The sequence below is a fragment of the Rhipicephalus sanguineus genome, chromosome 11 (assembly GCF_013339695.2).
Source record: "Rhipicephalus sanguineus isolate Rsan-2018 chromosome 11, BIME_Rsan_1.4, whole genome shotgun sequence".
Lineage (NCBI taxonomy): Eukaryota > Metazoa > Arthropoda > Arachnida > Ixodida > Ixodidae > Rhipicephalus > Rhipicephalus sanguineus.
Window position 1 is genome coordinate 55547002 of NC_051186.1, and position 22836 is coordinate 55569837.

Consider the following 22836-nt stretch of genomic DNA (forward strand, 5'->3'; position numbering starts at 1 on the left):
TTCAATAGCAAAAGATCTCAATTATTAAAACTACTGCAAAAAAGTCACAAAGTCCTTTGAATATAAAAGCTAAGCCAATAACCTCAAAGTGGAATGACCTGCGAGAACATGTTGAAATCGGCAGACACAAAATGGCTTGTATTAAAATGTCACAAGAAAATGAGCAAGAAATTGAAATGAAATACTAGCACCGCCATAGTATTCGTTTCTGTATAATGTAAAACAAATAACTACTCGTTACCATATGAAAATATAACTTTATGGCTTAAGCTCGAGTCAATCACAGGTGGCGACATAAAGCAGAAGCTAAGGCCTATTTTCTAGGCTTTCTTGAAAATGTTCAGAAGCTTTACTACTTGTGTCCTCGGAGTCATCACCCACTGGCCAAGAAGGATCCATTCAACAGCGATGAGAACGTTGAACGCCTTGTGATGGCAGTCGATATTTAATAGCCAATGTGCTGCCATGAGTGCAGCTACTCATTCTTCGGCATTGGACACACTGAAGAGCAGTTCTTTGTCCACATGGAGGAAAAGCTTGCTTGCATAGGGAAGATCGGGGCCGTCGTACACAATGCAAGGTGTTATTGGAACGCTCTCTCCCTGCATGATAAAAAATAAAAAAAAAATCATTGTCTGGAAAGCGCTACGCAGACTTCAATTATTTGTTTCAGTAAATAACAGTTTCTGTACCGTGTACTACCGTGAGTAATATGAGCTCGAACATTCGAGCACGTGGAAAATAGCCTTAAAACTGAAATAGGGTGATACGTGGATGGCGCTGCCGAAACTGGAGGGGAGAGGGGGGGGGGGGCGCTGTTCCGCTGACTGTTGGTACTCCCGCCTCGCTAGCGTTGCTGCGAGATGTCGGCTGATTGCGTGCCAATGACCGCTAGCAATGATAACAAAATAAATAAATGAGGCGCAGCAAAATCCTCAGCCGACACCACCGAGATACCGAAGCGTAAGCATGGCCTGCGCATCGTGGCAGGCTACGTCACAGCCGATATCTCACCAGCTACCTAGTCTGATGTGGCTGTTCGCGTTGATGGGAATTCATATCACCGCTAGCGGCCACTGACACACTCTAAGATGCCGTTTCGCATCAACAATATCGAAGCGGGAGGGTCAACAGATAGTGGAAGCGCGGCGCCCTTTCCGCTTTGTTTCCGACAGACGCCGCTGCGAATCAGCCGACGCACGGTTCTAGGCTGTTCGCCATGCGCTCGCTTGTTCGAGCTCATATTGCTCACGATAGTACCATCCAAATATGAAGCTCATAACATGCCCCATATGGAACTGGAGAGAATTAACAGCTTTTCTACGTGCAAATAGCTTGTTTCGGAAAGAGAAAGTACTATTTGACAAATATTATCCGCATTTTTAAAGAAAAAGGAGCATTCTTTAGTGGCATGAAGGATTCCTGCAAATCGATAAAAAGCATATAAAACAAAACTATGCACAAGGACTTCTCTTCAAGGCAGCACCTTGCAGCCTTGAAGATGACTGGAGAATTTAAAATATCTGATAAATCATTAGGCTTGTCTTTTACCAAATAATATCATTGGAGGTGGTCGTACAAACTGCGTTTTTTAATGTTTGTACACGTAAAAGTATTTAGCGAAGTTACAACGCCAAAGCGAGGCGAGGCGCATGTTACTCTTAATAACCACAACAAAATAATGAAAGCTAGACAGAATGGAAACAAACAGAATAAAATAAATTGTGCTCGAACGCGGGCACTCAGGCGTACGCACGAAGGGGGGGGGGGTGCACCCCCTAGTCAATTCAGACAGGGGGGGGGGGCGCAAAGTCTGCCCCCATACTTTGACTTTTTAGTAAGGCGGGGGGAGGGGGGCAGCGATTAACCTTCCTACTTCTCTCCCCCCTGATGGGGAAACCTGCACACGTCTAAGTGCACACTGATGCTCGAACTTGCGCTTGCACAGTTGAGGTAGTTAAGGCGATTCGGCCACACATAGACATGAAAAATTCATTCGAACACAAGTCAAGTTCAACGAACGGCTCCCCGTGCACGGGTGCCGGCATTATCAGGAAACCTATGTTACGGATGAATTAAAACATCGGTACGAATTTAACGAAACGGAATGTATTAGCACTCAGGCGAGCTTCGCGCGGCGTACCTAAAACGAAGCAACACGCTGCGTTAAAATGACCCACACGCATCAACCCGAGCATCATGGTAGTTTTAGCGCCCAAAACGAACACGGACGGAAAAGAACGACGCGGACACCACGTCGTTGTTTTCTGTCCTGTTTTTCTTTTTTTCTCGTGCGAAAAAAAAAATGCAGTTCAATTACCAACAGGCCGAAGCATACGCGCCTTAGACACGCTTGACGCTTAGAGGTAACAGGTAACAAATCCCCCTCCGAATCACAGCCGCGCATGCGCACACTGCTTTCAACACCAAACAAAGCAAAGCTTGCCCGCGCCTAACGTCACACAACTTTGCCTTCATCCCGATGAAACAATACACTCACATATACTCGCTACGTTAACAAATGCTCGCCGATCGTCAATCAGTTAAGAAAAGCTTAGTTAACGGCATTAAATCGCGCTCTCGGAGTTAACAAAGCGCTGGCCGTAGCAACGTGATAGTGGTACGTACTACATACAGTTTCAGTTCGAGTGCTCCACGATATGAAGCTGCAGGTCTCCCTTTGAGTATAGTGCATCTTCGTAATAAGCAGCACTGGCAGAAGGTAATGGACGAGCACAGAGCGCAGGCACACTTCAAACAACCGAAACACCGACTGCAAAACTCGACCGATCGGGAGGCGATGCACAACACACGCAGAAAACGGCAGAGTTCGGCGGCGTGTCTGAGCGCGTTGCACAGGTCACGTCGTGATAGAGCTGTTCCGCGCGCTGCGCACGCGCGGCGGCTGCGCCGGCCGAGGTGGCCGAGGAGGTGGCGCCCCGGCCGTTGTTGGGTCGCGTGGGCGCAGCTTTCTTTCTGCGGCAGTGTTATGTTTTGTTATGCTTGACACAGTGTATTCGAATCGCAGTAATCATTGCGACGACACAGTAAGGGCTGCATGACTACAAGCAGGCCTTAAATGTCTCCCTTCACTGGAGGGGGGGCCCTCACAAAGCGGCAATTATATATATATATATATATATATATATATATATATATATATATATATATATATATATATATATATATATATATATATAATCTCAAAGAAAAGATCGCCTAGCAGCGATCTTTTCGCCGCTAAACTGATGCTGCTGTGGTCTCAGCGGCTCTGCTACACGCAAATCGTGGGTTGTTGGAACGCGGTGCGAGCTGTCATAGCGAAGAATAAACGCAGGATTTCTCGATATATCGGTCAAGATCCACTTTCGCGGTCGTGTTATCCAGTTTTGCCAAAAATGTGATGGTATTAAAAGCATTAAAATGGATTATTTTCAAGGGATGTTGGCAGGAAATAAAAACGAAAACGTATTAGGCTGAAAAACGTATTATGCAGAATCGTGTCAACGAGATTTCACTGTATATGTATGCTATAGATTAAGCGTTAGGAGAGGTGTTTGCGATGATCACAGTGCAGTGAAGCCAACTGTCTCTAAACTGAACAAATGCTTATGAATGCTAAACAAATACATATATTATTCCGAATGTATTTCGGGCATTCATTCAACGTGTCAATCCAATCCAGCAATAAATGAAATTATTTTGGAAATGATTTCTTAAAAATAAATCGGGACGTAAAGGCTTAAATATATGTGAGCTCAAAATAAGTAACATCAGTTGACTCACTGCATTCAGAACCTCAGGCACGACAATGCTATATTTTATTTTCACTACCACTTGCCTAATAAAGTAGGCAAAATGCATGCGTCGTTGCAATTACAGCAGACTTGTGATGCACAACTAAAAGAATGAAAATTGAGTGGCAAGCTTAGCAGACCAAGGTGAACCATTAATGATTTACGAGCAGGTAGCTTCACACTCAGGTGCCTCGTGAAACAGTATCCTGTGCCAAGACGCTCCGTCGAACAGGGTGGTGACCCGTGGTTTCAGGAGGCGTTGCCCGTGGTGTTCAGTGTCTCAGTTAATTGCATTCAGCAGTGCAACGATACCTGTTTACACCTATGGGTCAATTCACTGCGCGAATTGACCCATAGGTGTAAAATTAAAAGAACACCCATGGGTGTTTAACAGAACATACACCCATTGTACACCCAAAAATAAAAAAGGGTGTGCGAAGAGTGCGCAAAGAAGACATTACACCCTTTCGGATAATATTGACAGAAAAAAGGGTGTACGATAGCTGTTTTATCGCAAATACACCTATAAGGGTGTGAAACGGTTTGCAGTGTACGATGAAATAAACTTTTTCTAAACAGATCAAACCACCACATCGTCACCCAAAACGTGCATCTTATCCCACAATGAATAGCATGACGCCACAACATGTTGATCAGCTCTTACAACAGAAATGATACACGCGAAATGCAACGCAGTCAAGATAAGCTAAAAACTGAACGCGAGCGATTACGGTACGCGTTATAATGGTCGTCTTCACTTCACTTTCACCACCTTTATCGTGAATTGTGAAATGACAACCATCATTCTAGCGCACTACGGGCGCTTTGTCGAAGGTAGTAGCAGACGCTCTCCCCACCCGGCGCCGGCGCAAAAAGACAATGAAACGCTGCGCGCCGCGTTCTTCTCACCGCCGTCGAAGCTCCCCGCCACATCCCCGCTCACACCCCTCTTCCACCTGTCTCCCTCTCCCTGCGCTGCGCGCGCGCCGTACCGCTCAGTCATTTCCGCCACCGAGCGCAGCAGACGCTCTCCCCACCCTACCGCCTTCATGAAATTCAGCAGCGAGATAAGGCTCACAGTCGTTTGCGTCCCATTTCTAAGGAGTTTCGATCATCGGTTGTATTCGGACACGGAACTGCTAGTTTTTAAAGACGATAGTCTTTGTTGGAATACTTCAACGCAGAAATTTTGGTCTGTCTGTGTTTAGAAAAAGTTTATTTCATCACAGGACGCTACTAACAGTTGGGTAAAAGTTTCTGTCTTTCTCTCTGTGTGTCTGTCAGACTGTCACACGATTCAGCCCCCCCCGCCCCCCAAACTCGGCCAAAGTTTAAGCACTTGCTGAACGCCCAGCCATCTTGAACTGGTAGCGGCGTTCATACTTGGGAACACTGTCGATCAAAAAGCAAATATTACGCATATGTGAGGTGCGACATCAATACGTAAGTATTAGGTGGTGTGTGCCTTTACTAGAAAATTCATAGATACGTAATTCTAAAGACCCTAGTGTTTCTTAGGCTGCGCTGAAAATGTTAGTGTTTCTTATGCTGCGCTGCAAATGCGACGCTATGAGCCAGATGCGGCGATTCAACATACAGCAGGAGGACTCATGTAGTACGGCCGGCAGAAGACTATCGTCTTTCGACAACATTTGCAGCGAAGAACGCAGATACGCAGTCAATTTTTTTGTGGAAGATACATGAGGCGAGTGCGCATCGTGAATAAACAAACTGAATTTGCCCAGCCTGAGTCTCCTCTCATCAGTGACCTACCAGAGGCAGCTTTCTTGGTCCGCGCACTCGGACGTCCCTCCATCCACTGGAGCTAAGCAAAAAACTTGGAGGATGCTGGAGCTTCGTTTTCAAGAGTAGAAAGAGTAGAACGAGATAGCGTAATCAGGCCCCGTTCGCATCGCCTTCTCAATCGCTAGCCTGACTTCTCTTTTCGGTGGACACCTCAAGCGTGCCTTAAGGAAAGGAAGGCCTGTGCGCGTAACATAGGCCAGTTCAAACTATCCTAGAATGCCTACTGCAAGTACAGTCGGGAGGTGCCCCCACTACGCCATAATTCTTCCTTTTTGCAAGTTGGCGAAGTAGCCACTACGCGTCCGTAAGGCGACACGCGCACCTGCAAACTTTGTTGCTGCTGATCATTAACAATTATGTGTGGGCGCTGTGTAATAGTTGGACCATTAGACCACCCTCGCGTTGTGCAATTCACATGTTTTCATGCGTCGTGCGATTATACGCTTCTGCCACGCAATATTAAATGTGTTAAAGGGGTGGTGCCATCAAATTTCGAGGCTACAAAAAGCCTGTTGTGGGTTTCCTGTATATGCACGGACACTCAACACAAAAGGCCGGACACAGCAAACTTGTAATCTACATTTTAATTCGCTTCCGAAGAGTGCAGGGGCGTAGCCAAGGGGGGGGGGGGGGGGTTCAACCTCCCCCCCCCCTCCGAAATTTTTCAAATTGGTTTGCGTATATAGGCACGCACACATACAAACGTACGCACGAACATACATAAGGTATGGTTGAACCCCCCCCCCCCCCCCCCGAAAAAAATTTCTGGCTACGCCCCTGGAAGAGTGCCTAAATGCTCGTTCGCGGGATCAAGACCCATCGCTAGGGCGCCTAACACTGACGTCGCTCTATGAGAATAGCAACGAAAGCTTTAGTGACGTCACACCAGATCACAGTGAGCAGAGTGCATAGGAGTCGGGAGGGCAGGCGCCAGACGCCTACATCGTTTGCTTCCATGGAAACCCTTCCAACGGGCCCGCGACGCAGCAGAGAGACTTGGTCTTTCTGTTCCGAAGCGGGAGCGGCCTGCAACGTCGTAGAGCGCGTTCCGAGGGAACAAAGTAAAGTTTATCCATCCATCCATGGAAACCCAAGCTGCTTGAGTGGACAATTATAACCTAACCTAGGAAAACGTCAATCATCGCCACTTACCAGTTGATATTAGCCCTCCGTCGAACATGTTGCTGAACCACACCGACAGCGTCCGGCATGGCGTGGGCCTTCTCGCTGCTTCCAGAAAAGATAAAGTCGATGTTCTCATTAGCGTCGGGCGCGGATGCAGACGCAGTCAGAATCTCGGCTGCTGCAGCCAGTGACCTCCATTAGAAAGGCTGGACGGCGCCATAGAGTTTCCTAATATGACCTAGAGGGAACTCTGGCGCTGCGATCGTTCAGCCACCATGGGAATGATGGGTAGTACACGGATTTGCCTAGTCTTCGTGCTTGTGGGCTTCGAACGCACTTGTGGCTTTGTTTATTGCTATGTTTTAGTTTTCTTTCGGATAAAAGAATGGATCGTTGTGAACTTCGTGACCAGATTTGAATCGGTGAACCTAAAGAAGTTAAAGTGGTGAAGTGAAACTGCTGATTTTTGCTGAACTTCGTTTTGCGACAAAGCGGATGCAGGCGACGCGGAGCCAAACGGAGCCAAAAGAACGAAGTTTAGACAAATCTGTGTACTACCCATGATTCCCATGCTGGCTGAAGCGCGATGCATTGCAGCTCCCATAGATGCTAGCGCCAGAGTTCCCTCTAGTAAGTATTGTAGGAAACTCTATGGACGGCGCATCCCCGCTCTGCGAGGCGGGCGCTTGTGAAGCCACGGAAGGTCCCCTGTTTGTCCCGGAAGCTGCCGTCTTCTGTCCGTCTCAGTCGCGCAATTCAAATATTCTCGGGTGGCAGCTGCTGTTGTGATTGTTTTTCTTTTTTATTTTTTCAAACTCTGCAATTACGCCTCACTTTAGACGCCGACGAACGCTACACGAAAGATGACAGACGCCGTGCCGACGTTGATGCCGACACCGTCCGAATATGGCGGAGTGCTACAACGTACAAAATGCGTAAAAAGTAACTTTGAGGTACTTACGCGTGAAACGTCTTCCCTGACGACTTTTCCGGTCGATTCGAACAGTTTACTGCGCTACAGGCAGGTATTTCTTCAAAAATGAAAAGAAAAGCTCTTTTCCGGGACAAAAACGGCGGTTTCCGGTGGCTTCACGCCCGCGTGCTCGATGCGACATCCAGCTCCTCCTAGTGGAGATCAGTGGCTGCAGCTAACTATATGGCAGATGTCGGTGCGTTTGACTTGCCGCTGCTGCTTGTGCGGCACGTGTGTGCGAGAGCAGACGACTCAGCACTACGTGCGTCATAGCCTTATGTACTCACGTGACCAAGCCTCCTATTCTCCGACGAAACTGCCCAACTCGGCGCCCAGAAACCGAAACCGAAAGTTGTTCACATAAATAAGACGATGTTATTGAGCGAGAATACATGAATCTTGGTGCGTTTATCACGCTCCCTGGAGCTATAAGAAACGAAACGTTTGCAGCAAAGAACGCGCAAGCCACAAATTTGGTGGCCCCACCCCTTTAAGGAAACTCCTTGCCCTACATGACATTCGTATGTTTTTTCCCCCTAATCGCTTTCAAGCAGTGGCGTGGCTCTGTGATAGAACATCTGCTTGCCATGCAGATGGCCTGGGGTCGATTCTCATTCAAGCCTAACATTTTTATTATTTATTTATCTGCATCTATCTCGAATTTTCGCTGACGGACAACGTTGATTTTTCGCTCACAACCTACGACGCCGACACAGAAATTTATGGGAAACGAGCTCTTTAAAGGCTATGGGGTAAAATCGCCGATTCAATTAAGATCACGGTCTCAAAGGCCTCGATTAACACGCCGTAGTACTTAGCTGTCGACTGAGGTTATCCAGACACAATGCAAGCGTCAGTGAGCGCCTTTTTGCTTCGTGTCCTCTCTCCGTATCTGTATATGAAAGAAATTAATGTTAAAGTTCAGTAGTCATTGTACATATAAAATTATCAGTAAATAGCATTATTGGAAAACAGTATAAAAATCGTCGCAGATGTACGCGAAGCAAATCTGTTATCCCGTTCACAGAGCGACGAAGGAACATGCCACGTATAGGTGAGTAGTCTCGAATGATTTCCAAGATGGCTTCGGGGAAGCGCTTCGATAGTTTTGAATCTGACTGCCGTCCTCTTCACGGTTCAATGTGCTGGCCGCTAAACTGGAAGCCACGGAGGCAAACGATGACCAACGACATAGGCGTGCGCACAGGGGGGGGGGGGGGGGGCAGGGGGGGCGGCCGCCCCCCTAATCGCCTAAGAAGGGGGGGCGCAAAATCTGCGCCGTGCATTGACCCTTCTGGTCACCTAAGAAGGGGGGGGGGGCGCAAAATCTGCTCCACACACTGACAGTGGGGGGGGGGGGGGGCGCTGCGACGAACCTTTGCCCCCCTAATGGGGAACCCTGCGCACGCCTATGACCAACGAGACAAAGAATTGAAGAATGCTAACTGAAGAGCGCAAATTCGGTACGGGACACGGAATAACACACAAAACACACGACAAGCGCTTTGTTTGCCCTTCTACGCCCCGTACTGAGTTCGTGCTCTGCAGCAAGGCCTTATGAACCGGCTAGCCCAGCAACAAGATCTTTTAAAAATTCAATAACTTGATTTCGCTGCAGTATATAATACGAGTTGCGGAATCACACACGAGCACGCGTAGCGTCCTTTTGGCACCGTTAGCAAAGAAACATTAACCGTGACATGTACGAGTAGCTGCAGTCGGTTACGACCTAAGAATAAATAAAATAAATAAAAAACACATAACGCAGCATTATGGGTCTTCCGGAAGTCAGAATCTTCATCATGCAGAGCACTGCAGCGAAAAGAAAAATCGCTAGTTTATGTCTGGATCCGGAATACCCAGAAAGAAACTTGCCAAGGTACTGGAAAAGTACTCTAAAGACAAAGTTTACAACATAGAAATACACTCGACCGCAAGCTGAGAGTGCAGTGGAGTTTTACAAGACTGTGTGACTTTGCAAGACTCTGTGCCCACAGAGTCTTGCAAAAAACGGAGGGAAACGTATCCGAAGAACTAGCAGCAATACTTTCTGAAAGAAGAGATGCTAGAAGACGAAGGTAAAGGAAAAACGGACCCTAGTCGATGAAAGAGAAAAACAATGTTCCAAAAGTGGTTCGTGGGTTTGACTGGCTGGGAAGATGTGTTACCGACGCGTCAACGCCTTGCCACGTGGCACGTTGCATCAAGTGACAGGTGCGCGAATTGTGGGCAGTGCCAGACAACTAGGCATACTTTATTCGAATGTATACTGGTACTAAGAGTCTATGGTGCATTGTTTGACGCAGCTGTGGAGTTACAGCCACATCGCTGCGGCGAAGGAATAACGGCTTGTTTGACCAATTGGTAATAGTGGTCCAATGTAAGCGATCTGGAGACGCCGGCGCCAGCCAGAAGCTTGCTGACAACCATAGGGAGGGATGACACGGGGGAAAGGAGCTACGTCAGCGCGCGTCATGGCCTTGAGCGGGCGTGATGAAAGGTTTCTTTGCGTTAGTGTTTGTTACCTGGTGTTGTGTTATCAGTGCGCATGGAACTACACTCTTAATCAGGTCCCGCTTAAAGTGCTAGATAAAGCCCCAGGAAACCGGACATTTTTCGTCTGCACTGTAAACCACTTTACACCCGTATGGGTGTAACTTGGTGTCTATAACTCACACCCCTACACCCCAAAAAATAGGTGTACCAAGCAGGATTACACCTATACAATGGGTGTAATTTCAAACTTTCACCCAATGGGTGTGGTTGGGTGTAAAAGCATATTACACCCAAATGAAAAAAAGGGTGTAGGGTGTAAAAGCACATTACACCCAAACGAGAAAAAGGGCGTTAGGGTGTTTATGCACAATTACACCCAAACACCCAGGCAAAAATTTCCATAATTCAAGTGGTTCCCCCCTCCCAGTTGGCTCCCATTGAAACGCTAGAAAGCTTACCCTTTAGCCAGTCCTTTCAAGGGCGCATGACCTATTATAGTGGCTCCTGCCACAGAAGGAAAATGCTGGCAGCAGCACTAATTTTATGGTGCATATGAAGCACGGCATATATGGCCCTTACATATACAGTGCAATCGTGACTGAATACAAAGTCATTACCTAAAATGTGTTGACACACATTGCAAGATGTTCACACAGTTATCCAATAGTACAAAATAAAGTCAAGCTTTTATAAACACAAAGCTCGTACATCCGAGACAATACGGTATTCAATGACCTTTCTCCAGTGTGCGGAGCGGCATCGCGTATGCCGCCAAACAAGGAGCACAAATGACATGGAGCACAAATGACCAAGGAGTTTGTGTCAAAATATGAAGCAAGGGCGTTATTTCCACTTCATAATGAGGAATTCAATTTAACATGCTTCATTGTAACACAGGCGTATAGTGCAGTATGGGTCTTAGAACAAGCTACACCCGTGCGAGTGGGGTGTAATAGATAAAACCGCCCTCGAAAAGGTAGCAGTTACAGGGAGAAGCACAAGTGAACCTTCTTCCCTGTCAGCCCCCTTGGGGCACTACAGACACCTGGTTCCTTCGGGCGCACCCCAGAATGAATTTTCCCGCTGTAGTTGCCCTTCCCAAGAAGGTATACCTGCACTTATGCAGTTGATAAAATAAGGTGCCATCGTCTTAAATTGGCTGCATAACATCAGTGTATCTGTTTGAAATCAACTGGAACACACAAGGTACGGTCTGGTCGTTCTCCTGTTAAAGAGATAGTTCAGAAATGTGCAATTCCTTGATGAGAAAGTGGATTGATAAAGTTTCAAAATTCCAGCAGTGCCCACACCATTGTGCCTGTTGTCGACTTTCTTAGTAGGGTAAACACTGTCATCACACAGCTGTAGCTAATGCACGAGCAGGGTATCAATGCTCCGTGACAACTCACGCAACATTATAAGGACTCAGAACGTCGTTTTCCACAGCAGGCCTCCATATTATCTCTTTTCTGGGAAAGTACATGAGTGAAGTAGAAAACTGTGCACATTGCTGGAATTATGAAATATTTCCCACTTTCTCAAAAGCAATGGACTGTGGCTCCAACACAAAAAAGTGAGCAATCGGGCCATGACGCGCACGTCGCAGCGCATGCTAAATGCGGTAATATGCGGGAAATGCATGGGAATAGGGACGTAATGACAACGACAGCCCTGCAGAAGCATTACCTACATAACAAAAGTGGAATCAAATTTTACACGGGCATGTTCAGAGAAATTTAAAGATTATCCCTTTCCAAGCAAAGACAACAGAATCATTGGTAATTGAATAAAACGAGTAATTATTTTTTAAAAAAATATTGACAAAACTTAAAGCTTGTCATATAGCTCAAAAATAAATTTTAAAACAATATTCGAAGCACTGATTTCACTGACAAGTACTGGCAGTTTTGTTAAGCTAAAGTTTCAATAGCAAAAGATCTCAATTATTAAAACTACTGCAAGAAAGTCACAAAGTCGTTTGAATATAAAAACTAAGCCAATAACCACAAAGTGGAATGACCTGCGAGAACATGTTGAAATCGGCAGACAAAATGGCTTGTATTAAAATGTCACAAGAAAATGAGCAAGAAATTGAAATGAAATACTAGTACCGCCATAGTATTCGTTTCTGTATAATGTAAAACAAATAACTACTCGTTACCATATGAAAATATAACTTAATGGCTTAAGCTCGAGTTAATCACAGGTGGCGACATACTTTAAGCAGAAGCTAAGGCCTATTTTCTAGGCTATCCTTGAAAATGTTCAGGAGCTTTACTACTTGTGTCCTCGGAGTCATTACCCACTGGCCAAGAAGGAGCCATTCAACAGCGACGAGAACGTTGAACACCTTGTGATAGCAGTCGATATTTAACAGCCAATGTGCTGCCATGAGTGCAGCTACTCATTCTTCGGCATTGGACACACTGAAGAGCAGTTCTTTGTCCACAGGGAGGAAAAGCTTGCTTGCATAGGGAAGATCGGGGCCATCGTACACAATGCAAGGTGTTATTGGAACGCTCTCTCCCTGCATGATAAAAAATAAAAAGATCATTGTCTGGAAAGCACTACGCAGACTTCAATTATTTGTTTCAGTAAATAACAGTTTCTGTACCGTGTACTATCGTGAGTAATATGGGCTCGAACATGCGAGCACGTGGAAAATAGCCTTAAAACTGAGATAGGGTGATACATGGATGGCGTTGCCGAAACTGGAGGGGATAGGGGGGGGGGGGCGTTACCCCTATCCCCTCCAATCACCTCCAGTTTCGGCAACGCCGTTCCGCTGACTGTTGGTACTCCCGCCTCGCTAGCGTTGCTGCGAGATGTCGGCTGATTGCGTGCCAATGACCGCTAGCAATGATAACAAAATAAATAAATGAGGCGCGGCAAAATCCTCAGCCGACACCACCGAGATCACGATGCGCAAGCATGGCCTGCGCATCGTGGCAGGCTACGTCACAGCCGATATCTCAGCAGCTACCTAGTCTGATGTGGCTGTTCGCGTTTATGGGAATTCATATCACCGCTAGCGGCCACTGACACTCTCTAAGATGCTGTTTCGCATCAACAATATCGAAACGGGAGGGTCAACAGATAGTGGAAGCGCGGCGCCCTTTCCGCTTTGTTTCCGACAGCCGCCGCTGCGAATCAGCCGACGTAAGGTTCAAGGCTGTTCGCCACGCGCTCGCGTGTTCGAGCTCATATTGTTCACGATAGTACCATCCAAAAATGAAGCTCATAACATGGCCCATATGGAACTGGAGAGAATTAACAGCTTTTCTACGTGCAATTAGCTTGTTTGGGAAAGAGAAAGTACTATTTGACAAATATCATCCGCATTTTTAAAGAAAAAGGAGCATTCTTTAGTGGCATGAAGAATTCCTGCACAGCGATAAAAAGCATATAAAACAAAACTCTGCACAAGGACTTCTCTTCAAGGCTGCAAGTTGCAGCCTTGAATGTCTTATAAATCTTATAATCAAATGTCTTATAAATCATTAGGCTTGTCTTTTACCAAATAATATCATTGGAGGTGGTCGTACAAACTGCGTTTTTTAATGTTTGTACACGTAAAAGTATTTAGCGAAGTTACAACGCCAAAGCGAGGCGAGGCGCATATAACTCTTAATAACCACAACAAAATAATGAAAGCTAGACATAATGGAACCAAATAGAATAAAATAAATTGTGCTCGAACGCGGGCACTCAGGCGTACGCACGAAGGGGGGGGGGGTGTGCACCCCCTAGTCAATTCAGACAGGGGGGGGGGGGCGCAAAGTCTGCCCCCATACTTTGACTTTTTAGTAAGGCGGGGGGAGGGGGGCAGCGATTAACCTTCCTACTTCTCTCCCCCCTGATGGGGAAACCTGCACACGTCTAAGTGCACACTTATGCTCGAACTAGCGCTTGCACAGTTCAGGTAGTTAAGGCGATTCGGCCACAAACAGACATGAAAAATTCATTCGAACACAAGTAGAGTTTAACGAACGGCTCCCCGTGCACGGGTGCCGGCATTATCAGGAAACCTATGTTACGGATGAATTAAAACGTCGGTACGAATTTAACGAAACTGAATGTATTAGCACTTAGGCGAGCTTCGCGCGGCGTACCTAAAACGAAGCAACATGCTGCGTTAAAATGACCCACACGCACCAACCCGAGCATCACGGTAGTTTTAGCGCACAAAACGAACACGGACGGAAAAGAACGACGCGGACACCACGTCGTTGTTTTCTGTCCTGTTTTTTTTTTTCTTGTGCGAAAAAAATGCACTTGAATTACCAACAGGCCAAAGCATACGCGCCTTAGACACGCTTGACGCTTAGAGGTAACAGGTGCCGTCACAACCCAACTATTCTTAAATCAAAATAGTGGTTCATCGAGAGCGGGGCCCCCTTCCAACACCACCGCCGACAGGAGGGCACCGCCACAACTGCGTTGAAATCCCCCTCCGAATCACAGCCGCGCATGCGCACACTGCTTTCAACACCAAACAAAGCAAAGCTTGCCCGCGCCTAATGTCACACAACTTTGCCTTCATCCCGATGAAACAATACACTCACATATGCTCGCTACGTTAACAAATGCTCACCGATCGTCAACCAGTTAAGAAAAGCTTAGTTAACGGCATTAGATCGCGCTCTCAGAGTTAACAAAGCGCTGGCCGTAGCAACGTGATAGTGATACATACCGTTTCAGTTCGAGTGCTCCACGATATGAAGCTGCAGGTCTCCCTTTGAGTATAGTGCATCTTCGTAATAAGCAGCACTGGCAGAAGTTAAAGGACGAGCACACAGCGCACGCACACTTCAAACAACCGAAGCACACCGATTGCAAAACTCGACCGATCGGGAGGCGATGCACAACACACGCAGAAAAAATGCCCCCACCTCCCCGAAGGGAATCGTGAGGAAATGCGAATGCATTTCTTGCGCCGAGAGTACACGGCGCAGTAATTTTAATGGCGTAAATTAATGACGAGACGAGGATTTGTACCGTAACCATTTATTTACACATTCATCAGCACCGTTGGCGTTTCACAGCGGCGTCTCGAGCACACATTTCGAGAGGCGCCCAGCCAGCGGACGGGAGAGTGGGGCGCAGGGAGGAGAGAGAGCGAACGGCGAGAGAAGGAGCGGCGAAGCACTGCACCCAATGCCACCTAGAAGAGCGGTGCGGAGCCGGCGCGCGCCCGCGCAAACCGCGGTGAGGAGGCGGAGCGCGCGCAGTCACGTGGGGTGTGACGTCGCTGCGCCGTTGCTACAGACGCTCCTCTCCTTTCCTCGCGCCGTTGCTATGGGACGGCGGATTCAGGGTCGCTTATAAAGTGCATTCGCACTTAAAACGATGGAGTCCGGCGGCGTGTCTGAGCGCGTTGCTTAAGTCACGCGGTGATAGAGCTGTTCCGCGCGCTGCGCACGCGCGGCGGCTGCGCCGGTAGAGGAGGTGGCGCCCCGGCCGTTGCTGGGTCGCGTGGGCGCAGCTTTCTTTCTGCGGCAGTGTTATGTTTCGTTATGCTTTACACAGTGTATTCGAATCGCAGTAAACATTGCGACGACACAGTAAGGGCTGCTTGACTACAAGCAGGGCTTAAAGTCTCCCTTCACTGGAGGGGAGGCCCTCACAAAGCGACAATATATATGTATATATATAATCTCAAAGAAAAGATCGCCTAGCAGCGATCTTTTCGCCGCTAAACTGGTGCTGCTGTGGTCTCAGCGGCTCTGCTACGCGCAGATCGTGGATTGTTGGAACGCGGTGAGAGCTGTCATAGCGAAGAATAAACGCAGGATTTCTCGATATATCGGTCAAGATCCACTTTCGCGGTCGTATTATCCAGTTTTGGCAAAAATGTGATGGTATTAAACTCATGAAAATGCATTATTTTCAAGGGATGTGGGCAGGAAATAAAAACGAAAACGTATTAGGCTAAAAAACGTATTATGCAGAATAGTGTCAACGAGATTTCACTGTATATGTATGCTATAGATTAAGCGTTAGGAGAGGTGTTTGCGATGATCACAGAGCAGTGAAGCCAACTGTCTCTAAACTGAACAAATGCTTATGAATGCTAAACAAATACATATATTATTCCGAATGTATTTCGGGCATTCATTCAACGTGTCAATCCAATCAAGCAATAAATGAAATTATTTTGGAAATGATTTCTCAAAAATAAATCTGGATGTAAAGGCTTAAATATATGTGAGCTCAAAATAAGTAACATCAGTTGACTCACTGCATTCAGAACCTCAGGCACGACAATGCTATATTTTATTTTCACTACCACTTGCCTAATAAAGTAGGCAAAATACATGCGTCTTTGCAATTACAGCAGACTTGTGATGCACAACTAAAAGAATGAAAATTGAGTGGCAAGCTTAGCAGATCAAGGTGAACCATTACTGATTCACGAACAGGTAGCTTCACACTCAGGTGCCTCGTGAAACAGTATCCTGTGCCAAGACGCTCTGTCGAACAGGGTGGTGACCCGTGGTTTCAGGAGGCGTTGCCCGTGGTGTTCAATGTCTCAGTTAATTGCATTCAGCAGTACAACGATACCTGTTTACACCTATGGGTCAATTCACTGCGTGAATTGACCCATAGGTGTAAAATCCAAAGAACACCCATGGGTGTTTAACAGAACATACACCCATTGTACACCTAAAAATAAAAAAGGGTGTGCGAAGGGTGTGCAAAGAAGACATTACACCCTTTCGGATAATATATTTTTTGACAGAAAAAAAGGGTGTACGATAGGTGTTTTATCGCAAATACACCTATAAGGGTGTGAAACGGTTTGCAGTGTGGTTTCCTTTATATAGCCTGCATTTAACCAAGGCTTGATTAGGAGTGTAGTGGACGAATCGAAGAACTGCAATGGTCTGCATTGTCATCATTCACAGCTTACCCCCGCCCCCTTTTTTCTTCTTTCTTTATATCATCTCTTTTATATAATCTTTTATTTCCCTCACTCCCTTCCCCAGCACTGGGTAGCCAGCCGGTGTGTGAACTGTTGTTTTTGTTCCTTAGACACTTGGCGCAACCCTCTTCGGTGGATAGGCCATGAATGGGACGGTGCCTTTCTTAAAGAATTACCTCACTTTCTGAAAAAAAGGGCTTTAAAAAATAAATCGTTTATGCGTTACACATTAACGGTAAAACTTCAGCTTAAAGAGAAAAAAAAAACCGAAAGAAAAACAAGCAAAAAAAACCTACATATACAGCTGTGATAAAGGAAAGAAAGGTTCGAAAAAGAAACTGAAATAAGTTACACTTAACATTCAATTCGTTTAGTCTCTCGTAGGAAATTACCATACTGCGTCGAAGACACTCCTGTGACTAAAACCAAGCACGGTAGCACCAAATGAAAGAACCACAGGAAGTGACAAATTTAAGCCCGTATTTCTAAGTCTTTTCCTTTGAATTTTAAACCTTCGGTACGTCAAAAAGGCACAGCTTCGCCGCAAGGGCGAAGCAATGAATGCGATAGCAAGAAACTAATGCTATACGAAGTGAGGCTCGCCAATGGATACTCTCAGTTTGAACAGCGCTCCTGTTGCAAAGGCGTCCGAAGCAGCGAAGGAAACTAGCGTGCTTCAAGTGTCGTGCTGTGACACTTGATAGTTCGCGCTCATCTTCTGTTTGTTGGTTTAGCGGCTTCCCTTGAGCTCGAGTGACTTACGTACGCTCCGTAACATGAGCGCGGACATCACGGTGAAAGCGTGAAACATCCCTCTTCCCCTCACCACGAGAAAACCGCGCGAGCAGACAGCGGAAGGGCAAGGTTCTCCCTGCGCAAATATAAGAAGCGAGCGAGCTCGCCGACGACTTTTAAATGCGCCCGTCGCCAGGGGCGGATCCAGGCGCTTGCTTTGGGGGGGGCGGTTGGTTGTTGGGGGGGGGGAGAGGGGGGAGGGGGGCGTTGCCCAACTTTAAAACTTCACGTTAGTAACCAAATGCTCATTATTTTTGTTCTCAGTTGCATTGCTCAGTGCCATTTCATTATCTAAAATTTCGCATATTTCCGCTAAACATTGGGGAACACGTATCAGTGTTGTTGGTAAGAGGAGGGTGAAAGAGGGAAGGGCAGGCCACCTGCTCGATAAATGAGTATTCCCACAACGGCGAGCTCTAGTATTCCTTGAACGTAGTTTCGGAGTAAGCCTCCCTTTGTTACCCCGCCCCCTCCTCCCCATTGCCTTTTTTTCTGGCCGGTCGTGTTGCCAGAAAATGCCCTTTCTATCTCCGCAGCCTAAGGACGGTCAAACGGAGCTTTCGGAGTCGCGCTCGATTATACCCCGCGCACGTGCTCTCGGAGGCTTGCTCGGTACTTCGGCGAATATAATTCACAGCACCACTGCCTGCCTTCCTTCTTTTTTTTTTTTTTTGGACCAGCCGCTGAAGGTTGACTAAAAGGTAACTTGTTCTGCACGCTTTGTGGGACCACGGCCGGGCTAGACTGCACGTGCGCGCTCAAGCGCGCACGTGCAGTCTAGCCCGGCCGTGGTGGGACGAAAGATGCCAGTTTGAATGACACAGAACAGACTCCTGTCTCTGAGAAAAAGATGGGAGAATTTGAAGACCCCTCGCTTTGCTGAAGAGCTGATGGCCCTGGGAGTGGGGAGGAAACTTTAGCTCGCTTCCATAAAGGCAGCAGTTGCTTTAGCAAAATAGTTGAGGCTTGTGCTCGTCGGTGCCTATTTGAAAGATGCAGGACGCAGAAGAAATCTTTTCTAGAAAGCCTGTTTCGCTCTTAACAAAAGCGCTGGGCTGTGTGAGGGGTGCTTCCCTAGTCTCGGATTGGGATGGACACAGCGACCACCTGAAAAAATTCTACGTTCTGAAAAATGGCCTTCGGTGAGGTGAAAAGCGGGGGGGGGGGGGGTTGGGTTGGCTTATAGCTTTGGGGGGGGGGGGGGTCGCCCAATCGCCCCCCCCCCTGGATCCGCCACTGCCCGTCGCGCTCCTAGCGCCATCTCGCTGGTAATGAAGAAACTCTTATAAGCGCCTTCCGTCTCTGAGTCCGTCCAGCGGTAAAGGGTGTGTATATAACGCTCGCCGTTAGCTACGTGGAGGATCTGCGTTTCGTGGCGTAGTGGCTAGCGCCACTCGCTGCGGAGCAAGAGGTCCCTGGTTCGATTCCGCGTTTCGGAAGCATTTTTCTGAATTATTTTTCTTTGGGGCTTATATATATATATATATATATATATATATATATATATATATATATATATATATATATATATATATATATATACGCATGACGGCGACGGCAAAATTCAGCCGATCCTGTCCATATATAATTGCTGTCGCAATAAAAGAAGTGATCCAGAGATTCACTCTCATTGCAGTGAAGGCATAACGGTGACTGAGCCAGACGAGACCTGTGAAGGTAAAAGTTCAGTGGGGGGACTGGACATTGTAGCCTTGTAACTAATATTTCTTCCTTTCTATAAGGAACACCATCTGCTCTTCCAAGGAAACTTCAGTTGTGGGAAATCTGAGGAAAACAAAGGAGATGTGTCGAAATTATTGGACGTTGTAAGCTTTTTCAAATCTCGCTGCAGTGACATATACCGATGTCGGCAATATAGACATAACAGGGCCATCATGGGATGAACTGCAAGTGCATCCGCATATTCATTGAGTATTAAACCTTTATGGCCAGGTACCCACACTAAACGAATAAGCCGTGACTTTCTTGGCATTAGCAAATACAATGTCTCTAACGTACTTGATAAATTAGGTACGCTTAAAGGGGTCATGAACCACTTTTCCAAGTAATGATCTAATGACCTCAGTATCGGAGTTTACTGCCTCCCGAATCGATTCCGCAAAAATTTCTCCAATCGTTCAAGAATGAGCGGAGTTACGGAGGTTTGGCGCACGCTCTCAGCGCTTTCTCTCTTTTCTCGTCCCGACAAGCGCACTGGAAGCTACGCAGAGAGGGATGGCACGGGGGAAAGAAGTTCCATCAGCGCGCGTCATGAAACGCGATCGCTCTCCCGCTGTGATTCGCGTGCGCGAGTGCGGCTACGGTGTACTGAGGAGTGCGGCGCCGGCAAGTGGCGGCACCCCGTGGCAAGAAGCGCATCTGATACGAACGCCGCTCTCGATTTATATCGGCTATCGGCCAATGAAGACGCAGATCGCGACGTCCACGGGCAGACGCCCCGCCCACCGATAAGAGTGAGAACCGGCCTCTGTTTGAAAAGAGGGCGCCTGAGAAAACAGCAACTTCGCGTTCCGCTTGTAGCCTTCACGCGACGCGCACGACTGCAATATTTGGCTGAACAGTTCACAGCCGTGTCAGCTTTCCGCAGGATGCGTTTTTTCAACAACCCCAAGGGGTGCTTCATGACCCCTTTAAAGAAGAACAGACAGAGAGGTATTCTGTAAGAATAACCACTTCCGACAGACACTGAGGCAATTTACATACTGATAGGACTATAGCTAGCAATTCAGCCTGGAAAATAGGCGTAAAGTCAGGTAACCGAATGGAGAAAGTCCAATCTAGAGAGAATGATGCAATTGCCACACCTGCCTTCTCTTCGCAAACGGAAGTGTCAGTCGCTATCACAATGTTTGTTTCTAGATTGGCCAAATGGTCTTCCAAAATTCCATTTAGATATCAATATGGTAACTGTTTAGCATTCTTGAGATATATATCGTCAAATGAAATTCTAGTGCTGATTATAAGTACTTCATAGAGGTTAACTTTTAATGGGTCCAAAAGTATCTTCCATCTTTCTCTTCCTCCTCCCTACACAGGTGTCGAAATTTGACTTCATTACAGTCCCGGCTACGCTGTATACCTTCACCATAGAGATTCATAATAGTACACTGGAGGGAAATATGGCGCTAGTGTCTATGGGAGCTGAAACGCATGGCTAGAGTGTACTGCGGTTCTAGTACACTCTAGCATGACGCTTCATCCAGCGCAGGAATGATGGGTAGTACATAGATTTGCACAAGCTTCGTTCTTTCGGCTCTGTGTGACCTGCAGCCGCTTTGTCACGAAACAGAGTTCGCGAAGTTCAGCAAACGTTTAGCAGCCCCACTTCACCACCTTGACGTTTTTAGGCTGACCAATTCAAATCAGCTCTCGAGGTTCACAACGAGACATTTTTTTTTATAATCCGGAACAAAAGTAAAAACAGAACAACAGACAAAACCACAGGCGCGTTCGAAGCCGTAAGCACGGTGGCTAACCAATCGCAGCGACATAGTTCCCTCTAGTGAACGTTGTAAGAAACTCTATGCCTTACACAAATTGTGGTCGCTTATATTTTTCCCCGTCTGAAGTGTCTATATCCCCGTCTGAAGTGTCTTTTCGGAGTCTTTACATATTTGGGGCGCTACATTCAATTTGGAATAAGAAATACTGGCGAAGCCGTTGTTTGACTATGCGTTTACACAGATTCTCTGCCCGATAGAATATAAGCTGACAGGTTCAAATGAAATTCAAGCTGAGCGGTACGTTTACAAGAAACCTTGTTTATAGCAAAAATACTTTTTTTATTCTTCTTTCAGTGACCACGATGCGTCTTCTGATCGCCCTTGCTGCATATCCTGCTCTGATGACCTTGCTGCTAATTGGTATGCTTTCTTTAATGAATTATAGATTTCAAAACAGGAGAAAGTGCCTCAGATCAGGCTGGCCGACGTTTCGATAGGGGACCTATCTTTGTCAAAGGCGCCTTGTCATCCCTGGCGTGTTGGTTTTATGGGGTTAGTGATGACGTCATGTCCAGCGGCGGCGCGTCTGTTGCTGTTGGTAATTTCGGCCTGGAAAGAGAGAAACTCGAAAGCAGAGGAGTGTAGCCCTTGCCACATTTCAAGAGAGTTTGCAAACACGTTCGGGTCTGCCATGTCAGAGTTAAAGGTAGCTGCAAAGAAAGAAAAAAAAATAAAAAAAAAATAAAAAAAGGGGGGGGGGCGGGTACAACCAAGTGAGAGGGCGAGTGCAGCCATCACAAAGAGCTGCAGAAGGTGGTGAAGAAGGAAACTACAGGCGGGGAGAAAAACCGGGCGGCTTACGTTCAAATGTCCGCCAAGGAGCTGCAGAAGGTGGTGGGGAAGACAGCTACAGACGAAAAAAAAAAGTTACTCGGGCGGCGTACGTTTAAAATGCCGCCTGCCTACTTTAAGTGATATTGAAAGGGTTGCCTGAAAAGCAAGCTCCTGCTTAATGGGTGAAGTAATTGGCTGGCATATGCATCCAGTGTCGTCGGTGGCTTCCAAAAATTGGGCGCCCGTCAACTAAGAGGGGAAAAAAGAAGGAAAAAAAAAGTTGAAAGGAACGAGGGGCGGCCCGGGGGGAACAATCGGAATAAGACTCGTAGAACTTCCTGAGAAAGCGAGGGCTGTGACAATGCTGGCCAGAAGCGGCCTTTGGAGCGCGGAAAGGGGGAAGGAGACCGTGGTTCGGATTCACTAGAAAATGAAAACATCTTAAGAGAATAATATCTACACGTATGTGCACATTTATACATGCAAGGTTAAGAGATATTAAAAAAGAATATTGATAGTGTATTATGGGAGCTGGTCGGGATTTTATTTTGCGAATAGGTTAAGGTTTTTGAAAGCTGAGCGTACTTTATATCTCTTAATATTATAGGAATCATGCTATGG

At 46.8% G+C, this 22836-nt stretch overlaps 1 protein-coding gene across 5 annotated transcripts in view; it reads left to right on the forward strand.

Moving 5' to 3' along the window:
• Positions 1–22836, forward strand: part of LOC119374634 (protein-cysteine N-palmitoyltransferase HHAT) — a 95416-nt gene that overhangs the window by 62842 nt on the left and 9738 nt on the right. For all 5 annotated transcript variants that reach the window (XM_049410763.1, XM_049410765.1, XM_049410761.1 and 2 more), the window contains one exon: positions 21736–21801. In XM_049410763.1, the coding sequence (XP_049266720.1) occupies positions 21736–21801 (66 nt within the window). The remainder of the gene's footprint in view (positions 1–21735; positions 21802–22836) is intronic.